Here is a 9,349-nt window from a genome sequence, read left to right on the forward strand (position 1 = left end):
TGACAACCGTGTTTTACAACTGCTGTTTATTTGGACTTTGAATTCAGGTCAGGCTAGGATTTTTTTTTAACAAGATTAAAATTACAATCTTACAAGAATTTTTGCAAGTTTGTTAGAGACTTACCCCCAAATACTTGCTGCTGAAGTCAAAGAGCCTGAAAACAGATGTATGCCACACTTTTCAGAATTGTACTTATTAAAAAAGAGGGAGGGAGTTCCCTTTAAAGGTTATTGTATTATTCTATGTTGTATTCTGAAATATTTGAATGTTTTTTTAATGTGAAAAGGTGTGTTTAGAATACCTTAACTTTAGACACTTTGTCACTGTCTGACTCAGCATTTGGTAATAACTCCTTTAATGGCCAACAGGTGGAGGAAGTGGGAACAGCGTATCGGCTAAAGATCAGTCGACATTTAATCAAACAAATCTTAACATACACTTTCATTCAAGCAGTTACAGCAGAAAATTCTGCAAAGGAATCGCAGAAACGTTTATATTATTTTAACATTTTTTAAATTCAAATGTAACCGTCGTGTTTAATATTAAAAAATACATCATCTAAAAACAAAAAAGCAACAAAAAAATATCTATATATGTATATCACACTTGTTATTTCAGAGTTGCACAAGCTTGCGTCACATTTTGACTTTTCACCAAGCGTCAAAACATGATCGAAAGCCTCCAAGATGGCAGCCGAGCCTTGAGTGTAGTTAACTGTCACATGGCCACCAGCCGCGGCAGATAGTTTCCATGTGGGACGCCGTGTTGGAGCCATTGTAGGCAGAAAAAGAGAAAATTAGAGTGAATTTCCAAGAACTCAGAATGTGACTGGTTTTTTTTTGCAAATTTTTGTCTTTTCAAACCCTGAACTTTTAGGTTTTTCTACAAAATGTCTGACATCAATCCCAGATTTTTTTTCTTGGAAATTTACTCCTTTTAACTTTTTTTCTTCTATCTGCAATGGCCCTAATATGCTGTCGTATCCATAGCTGAAGTTCACTGGAGCAGAATATTTTTCCTAAAAAGCCAAGTTTTTTTTGTTATTTTCTTTCCCCTTGAACTTGGATCTCATAGTGCTTGTTGATCCAAAAAGGAGGAGGGGGCTGAGAAGCCGTTCGGGGAAGTATTGCTAAGTATCTAAGGATAAATTACAAAAAAAAAAAAAAAAAAAAAAAAGCAGTATAAAAAATGCTGAGCATTATCTACCACCTGCATGCTGTAGAGGCATTGGTCTTCAGGAAGTACAAAATGTACAAAAGAAATGTGCTGCAAAACAACCAGAATGTTTCAGAGACACATATAAATAAAAGTACGCAGGTCCGTCCGATGGAGCAGACGGACCTCAATCGAAATGTAAATAGGTACCCATTAAACCCCCCCACCCCACTCCACTCCACTCCAAACCCACCCCGTTTATCTACCACCCAGCGTTCTCTGCACGGCAACAAAAGGGGTACACATTCTGTTTCTAAGGCAACATGTCCGCTAGCTATGAGAAACACAAGTGTCGCTGACCGCCTCTCGTCAGTACTTGAGCCAGGGGTGAGCGGCGATGGAGGCTTTGCTGCGGTCCCCGTAGTCGTACAGCAGCTCCTCGCCTTTGTCGATGTCTCGGGAGGCGACCAGGATGAGGTGCGGCACGCCGTTGATGTCGTGGAGTTTGGTTTGGCAGTTCCCGTTTTTGCTGTGGTTTATCAGCCGGCCCATCCGACTCGTCTCTTTGGTGGCGTCCACGCTGTGGGGGGCAGAGAGGCGGGTGGGGGGGGAACGCAAAAAAAATAAGAAGACGTCGGTTTTCAAGTCCGGCCTGGATTAGTTTGGATATTGTTTCAGTGCATTTTGAGATTAACTGGGCTTGACATTTTTTACTTAAAAGTTTTGATTAGACATGACTACTTTTAAGTCTTATGTGAGTTAAGCAGCTGGATAAGGCTCTAACACCACTAGGGGGCCCTGAAGAGCAAAAAGCTGTTGATAAAAAAACATACAACATATCTGTTGGTTAAACTTGTTAACCGTTTCTTGATATTACGTGGCACACTTAAATACCACTCTGCATTTCAAAATCCAAATAAAATTTTTTAAGGTAAGCTAGTAATAGTAGTAGAATGTTGCACACTTGGAGTGATCTGTTCAGTGCAGTGCGGACATTTTTGGTATTTTTACTCTCTTAATATGCCATATCGAGTCAAAACAAGAGGATGGATGAAACGTTTTCCTACCAGTACGTTTTGCAGAGGTACTGAAAGTAGTACATGTAGCAGCCAGTGGCAGGGTTCTGAGCGTACTCTGCCTCCCTCTTCTTGGCGTCGGTGATCTGCAGCAGGTCGCCGTGGTACTCCACGATGTAGTCACCTTTCTGGAAACACTGAGTGGCAAACACCGCCCTCCCCTTTCCTTCTATATGCTGAACCTGAGAACGGGAGGGTCTCCATGGTGACACATGGCATGCTGATTCAAACGTCAAGCAAATTATGTTTCGACAAGTCGCCAGCAATGAATACTCTAGTACTCAAAGGAGTTTATCCGCATTACAGGTGAGTGAAATGTCCAGAAAGACCCACATTACCTCCATTCCCTCCTCGATTCCTTTGGTGATGAGATCATCGATGAGCTTCTTTTGTTCCCACTGGTGAGGCAAAACAACTTTATTTAACGTGAGCATTCAGACAGAGGGTCGTACAAATTCAGAGATAAAACATTAAAAACAGAAAGTACATCAAAAGAACAATAATGGGAAGTACCACATCAAAGGAAGAAATATTAAAATGCTAACTGAACTGTTCAACTATCAGTACCACCAGTTTTACAGGAATCCGCAATTGAGGAGATTCACGCCAAAAAAAACAACAAACAAAAATTTTACAAATCCACGCAGGTTTCGCATTAAAGTTTAATCGCGAATTTACTACAAAGTTTCCGCAAAAATTATTTAAAAAAACCATTGGATTTAAATGACTAACTCACCTGCAGGTGGCAGTATTTCTTTCTTCTACACTGCTGCCTCAGACCATACTTAAAGTCGACCTGATCGACACCGAGCAACGAAATTGAGCTACTTAAAAAAGGTTTGTGTGTCCAATCTGACTGCATATTTCTCTCTAATCTTTTTTTTCTTCTTTATGTAGATGTCGGAAGGGATTTATAGTTGCGCCATTGAAAGTTTGAGTTGAGCGCGTGCGAGCCGACCAAGCGGTTGACAGGAAGATCTGTGTGGCGCAGTTTTAGAAAATAAATACGTCATAGACGTATTATGCCGGTCCAGGAGGACCCGCTGGGCAAGAACACCTTCCAAAAAGCTCGGTTTGAGTAAAAGGTAACGAGCGCGATTCGCAGGACCGAACGCCACGACAGCGCGCGAGGCCAACGTGCAGCAGTTAGCAAGGCGCGTTTAGCGCTAGCCCCCTCGCGCCTGATGTCAACTATAAACGTAGCTTTAATCAGGATGAAATATCACAAGATTCCTTGCAAATATTTGTAAAGTAGCGCCACAAAATCTACTCCTCTACAAACAGCAACTGATATTGCAACCGCACTGATATTCTGTCAGTTTCCAAGGAAAACTGGAATGTGATCAGTTTTCCTTCTATTGGAGAGTATAATCATGGGTAAACTGATTTTTTTGTGTGGTTGTTTTGAGACTTGGAGGTCCAACATTACAATAATCAAATCTACTGAAAATGAAAGGATGGAGACATTTTTATGTAACTTGTTAGATAGAAAGCACTTTATGCTGTCGATGCTTTTTAAAGCATTGACAGCATAAGATCTAAACTGGTGACTAAAAGGCAGACAACATCACTGACCAGGACAAGACTTTTTGCTCACACACAAACATTTTACACACACTGGAATGACTCACTTTCAAAACAACCTGAGCTAAGTTTTTCCTACCAATCTGCTCAGGAGTTGATTAAATCCCAGTTTTAGATTAGAGTCAAAACAACCTCTTCTTACCTTGAGTTCTGTTTTACTTTTTCTTGAGCTTCGTCTGATTGGATAGAAGTCTGTAACTTTTCGGTTCTGAGAGTTTTTGCCACCTTCCCTTTAGGGGGGGAAAAAAGAGAAAAAATACAAAATGGTAAATAATTTGCTATCCACCATCACACTGTTTACAATTTATACTCATTGTTGGCATGAGAAAAGACATTACCTTTGCTCGCACCTCATTACTTCTGACATGGACATAAAACTGGACTGAACAGAGCAGCTGAAAAAGTCAGCTCACAACTGGAGAACTTAAGTACACAACCGTGATAGGATTAAGGACCTCCAACTGATTAGTCAATCAATCTACAGTATTGACTTTTAACACCTTTTTAGATTAGTGATGTATTGATCATTTTTCAAAAGAATGAAAAATGATCAATATTATTAGTTGATCAGAATGTCCTCCTGAACTCTTTTTGTCCATTTATTGTGAGGTTTGATTTTATAAAATCAGAAAAAAGCCATATTGCACATCCATATTTTCTTACAATTCGGAACCTCTCCGTCCCATCTTACAAGGTAATTTTAAAATAAGCAAAAATATCTAACTTGAGCCTAAATGACAAATTTTACTTCCCTTAACTTCTCGTGCCAACCCCTAATAAAATAACCCCCTGGGCAGTGCGCCCAGGGGGTTGATATTCAGCCAATATCAAAACCCGCTACATTTACTACGTGCAACATTTGTACTTATTTGATAATAGGTGATTTTTACTTTTAGTCCAGTGTTTGATTTTGGGAGGACCCTATTGCATGCAATTATATATTTACAGTTAAAATTAAACTGTATTTTAAGTAGTTTTTTTTAAACTGCAACATTGTCAAACAATGCATCTTAAGTTCAGGGAATAACTATTGAACCTTTCCATTTTCACTTCAGCTCATTCTGCAGTCACTGCAACTCTGAATTTCCCACTAATCTCCCCAAAGCACCAACTGCCACCAGTATTACTAAGATATTTTATTAATACTATAATGATGTTCCATTCCACTGCATCATAATCAGGGCATACGTACGTTCTCCTGGTGGATTTCTTCCCCATGACTTTGGCCCGGGTCCCTCTCCTCTGGTTTCCGTGGAGTGCGCCGCCGTTGTTGTGGTTGCCGTGGAGGGAAGCGTGAGACAAGCTGTTGCCGAGGGGCATAGGGAGTTCGTGAGGGGGGCGATGACAGAAGAGCTGCGGGAGGGTTGGCTGGTCGGTGGGCCAGCAGGGCGGACGCTGGCCGTAGGCGCTGCCAGTCGCCGTCAGATCTGGCTTTGGGTCTCTGAGCGTGGCGCTGATGGGGTCTGTTGACCTGACTGGGAGAGAGACAGAGAAATATTAGAGGTGGGCAGAGTAGCCAAAAAATTGACTCAAGTAAGAGTTGCGCTACTTCAACATATTTTTACTCGAATAAAAGTAAAAAGTAGCACATTTATTGACGTGATCTTAGTTGCCATTCTTAGGTTAAGAATAAGAACAACACAATTTTGAAATTAGCGATACTGACAAAGGCTTGCACACATTTCTAATGGAAATGCAGCTGGTGACAGGCTATTGCTAGTAAACACTGCTAATCCACCTCCTTTGCTTTTGCCACTTCCCTTCAACTCCCAAATTTGACGAGTGCCATACTTCTTCCACTTATTAGTGATGGAATAAATGTAAAATCAATGAGGTATGCAGTACGGTGATATTTTTGGCAACCATCTCCTGACGTTTTCTTAGTGAGGTTCTTCAAAGAATTATTTTTTTCGTTTTTATTTTGATAAAAGTTATTTTTGGAAATAATGCAAATTTATTTCCAAAAATAAATTAGAGTGATTCCATTAAGCAAATTTATTTTTCAAAATGTCACATTTTACTCTGTAATTTGACAACAAAGCTACTGTTGATCCAGAGACCAGACCTTCAAAACAACAGGTCGCACACCAAAAGCTCTCAGGTAATCTCCATTTCATGGCGCCACTCAGCTTGGACCTTTGTTGAATTAGGTCGGTCCTTTCAAAGGTGGGTGAATATTTATGCAGTCATTTACTTTTAATAATTTTAGTTGATATGGTTTCCACTGTTTTTTTCATTCCTGTCAAAAATCTCAAATTACAACAAGCATTATTTTCTTTACAATTTTCCTTAATGGTTTCTGTATGTGGAAAGTTCAAACATGTAGCGACCCATAGGACTACAGAGAGGAAGATGCCGACCCTCAGGTTGACTGGGAACGTCGAGCTGCGGGATGCAGACGGGAGAGCCCCGCCCCTCCTGCGTCAACCTGATGCTCGTCTTCTCGTCGTGAGCTGCTGGCTTGGACTTGGTGCAGGCTAACGCCATCACTGGGTGAGGACTGCACACTACTTCCTGTAAAGAAAAGAGAAAAAAAACAATTATTAACTGTCCTTTCTAAAGGATCCCAGCTTTAAAGTATGGGGCTGTGTTGATGCAGGAGGAACTGGTGCACTTTACAAAGTAGGAAAGAATATTATGTGGAAATTTTGTGGCAAAATCCAAAGATGTCAGTCAGGAAGTTGAGATTTAGGCACAAGTCGGTCTTCCAAATGGAATATAACCCGGAACATACAGCCAAAGTGTTTCCAGAGTGGCTTAAACAAAGTAAATGTTTTGTTGTGGCAGTCACAAAGCCCTGATCTCAAATCTACGGAGAATTTATCGGCAGATCTGAAAATGTGAGTGAGAATGAGGCGACCAAAACTACAGCAAACTGTTGTAAAAAATCTTGTGGAAGAAAAACCCAAGAACTTTTGACTCAAGTCAAACAGTCTAAAGGCAATATACAAAATACTGAGGAAGAGTATGTAAACTTCTGATCTTGAAGACAAAACTCTGACCTTTGTTTGATTATTGAGGCATTTAGCAAACAGAAATAATTTGAGTAATTCCAACTGATTCAGAACAAGAGAAGTTTGGTCTGATTTAACTTCAGACAATAATAAAAAAAATTATTTGGTCTATTGAGACTTTCGTATGTGTTTAGTAAATTCCTTAATTTCGTCCAAAAGGGGAAAAAAAATTGTAGTGGTAAATATAGGATCTGAATGTGTGCTGCAAATCTGCCTGGATACAGCTCTACTACCCAGGGGCGCCATAGCGACAGAGAAACCACTAAAGCAAAGACGTGTAAAGAAATGTGATATTCTGAATCACCCCATCTGAACCCGGTCGGCCTGCATTTCAATCTGCCAAAACAAAACAAACCAAAAAAAACACAGACGGAAAGATCCACAAGCAGTCGAGACAGTGAAGCTCGAACAAGGAAGTCAAGATTCTTAACAAGCCAAGAGGCAAGAGACGGTCTTAACTTTCTGTTTACAGTCGGATCTACTGTCAAAATGAAACTAAAATGCAAACGGCCTCAAGTGAAAACAAAACCGAGGTAATAATCCTGACAGAATGTGGAGAGTCACTTTGCACTATTCAAGAAAATCCTTGGGCTACTTTATAATATAAAGTCAGAAATTGACATGCGCCAAGTGTTGGCATTTTGTTTCTTGTCCTGCATAGCAATTCCAAAATGAGGATGTTTTATCTGATGATAAATTGTTATTCATCAAAATAAAATCATGCTTTTCTAGGACAATTCCAGATTTTATTAGACCTACAGATCTATTGTTTTTATCCTACCAACTACAATCACAGATATTGGAGATGTCTACACAAACAGATAATGAAGGCATAATAATTTCCCATTTATTCCACAATCTCCTTTAATTCATCAGTGGATATGATCCCAATCCATATCAGGGTTTCTTAAGACTAAAATAGCAAATTCACAGTAAAATAAATAATGACAACAAAAAAATAATATTAATTTTACTTGTGTAATGCTTTCAGTTAAAACATATAATCACTGACAAGAACAAACATAGTTTACAACCCCTTAAGTGTCATGAGGACACTGGGGTCTTCATTTACCCAGTGACTTGTATTTAAATGTTTTGAAGCAGTTAAAGGGTTAAAGGTAAATTTGCTCAAACTAAAGACAGAAAAAAAGTTTTGTGAATGAAAAAATATTATTGTAGATTTAGGTATTACTATATTTGACTGCACTCTTTTCCTTGGCTTAAAAATTTTATTGATTATAAAAGACACTTTTTTTCGGGGGGGGGGAGGAAAATTATAAAGTGAGACCAATGCAGCAGATTTCCCTTCCTAAAGTTAACACTGACAGATCTCCCTAAAAAAAATGAAGTGTTAAAAGATTAAACATAAATAGATGTTACCATATGGCTCAAATAAAGGTTGAATTGCCCAATAACAGCAATTCTCTTTTATTTAAACAAAAATAATGAACAGAAAATTAATCCAAAGGTAGTAAAACTTAATGAAAAGTTCAGAAATTTTCTGAAACAGAAGACGACCAGTCAGGACAGGGGTTCCCCAGGGGTGTCTGCTAAGCTTCTTTCCCATTTACTTTGCTCGTCTATTACCGTTCTGCCAAATCTTAATCCATATTTGTAATAATATTTACTAATCATAAAAATATTTTGAGCTTTATCAACAACATACAGATGAGTGGCAAAACTGGTGAGCTGATGCCAAGCAGCCGAGACCCGAGTCTAAGATGTCACTGAATCATCACTCCAATCTTAAGAGAGAGCGAGCTTATTTTATTTATTAATAAATAAATAAAGTGTATATTAAAACAAATCTCTTCGATACCTCTATTGTAAGGCTGTACTGTTTGAATAGTTGATGTGGGAGGGGCCCCGGAGACGGGACCACGCTGGATCTTTACCCACTTGCTCCACTCAGACGACCAGTCCCTTTAAATCCGTAGCACAGCTACAAACAGGCCTGCTTTATCCCTAACTCATGCTTCAGTCATGTTTCTCAAACTGAAGCACGCTTCAGTTTGAGAAACACCCGAGAAAAGGAAAATACGTGTCATGTTGGTTCTGTTAAACGCAATAAATTGCGGTTGTGTCACCAGCTGACATGCATGTAGCGGTCGTAACTCACTAGCTGACTAGCTGTTAGCACTGTTAACAAAACATCCCATCTGCAGCTACAGCAACTACATAAACTTATTATAAGAAAAGACGGTTAACTACAAGATCACTATCTGGTATCACTTCTAGAATACAAACAGATTATTATCTCGACTCTGGGTATATTTTCACCAATATTTCCCCACTTTGGCTAGCTTTGTGTAACCTCTTTTATGTGATGCCCAAACATGCAAACTTACCCCGTTCATGTCCGAGTTGTTTTTGTGACTCCCTGCTCCCAACAGATACCCACTCAGAAGCTAGCCTCGGCCCACTCCCACGGGCCGTGTCCTCCTGACACAGCCACACAAATCCACGATGTCCTATTGCACGTCTGTTGGACGGGGAATCGCCAACAGCTCAACCGCTGC

The 9,349-nt window shown here is 39.6% G+C and overlaps 1 protein-coding gene across 1 annotated transcript; it reads right to left on the reverse strand.

The window, feature by feature from the left end:
* Nucleotides 1–339: 339 nt before the first annotated feature.
* kmt5aa (lysine methyltransferase 5Aa) lies at nucleotides 340–9,318 on the reverse strand. The gene is made up of 7 exons (XM_008423348.3): nucleotides 9,179–9,318; nucleotides 6,177–6,330; nucleotides 5,009–5,291; nucleotides 3,959–4,046; nucleotides 2,571–2,630; nucleotides 2,224–2,414; nucleotides 340–1,736 (listed from the first exon to the last, which is right to left on the reverse strand). Exons 1-7 carry the CDS (start codon nucleotides 9,185–9,187, stop codon nucleotides 1,526–1,528), a joined length of 996 nt encoding a protein of 331 aa, XP_008421570.1. The 5' UTR covers nucleotides 9,188–9,318; the 3' UTR covers nucleotides 340–1,525.
* Between the last annotated feature and the right edge of the window lie 31 nt (nucleotides 9,319–9,349).

The sequence above is a fragment of the Poecilia reticulata genome, chromosome 12 (assembly GCF_904066995.2).
Source record: "Poecilia reticulata chromosome 12, P_reticulata-male-v2, whole genome shotgun sequence".
In the NCBI taxonomy this organism is placed as follows: Eukaryota; Metazoa; Chordata; class Actinopteri; order Cyprinodontiformes; family Poeciliidae; genus Poecilia; species Poecilia reticulata.

Bases quoted from the DNA above. Each gene is read 5' to 3' on its own strand.
- kmt5aa (XM_008423348.3), bottom strand. The intron at 4,047-5,008 runs GTACGTATGCCC...CCCCCCCTAAAG, and splicing joins AAGAAATCCACCAGGAGAAC to GGAAGGTGGCAAAAACTCTC. The intron at 1,737-2,223 runs GTAGGAAAACGT...TGCCCCCCACAG, and splicing joins TACCTCTGCAAAACGTACTG to CGTGGACGCCACCAAAGAGA.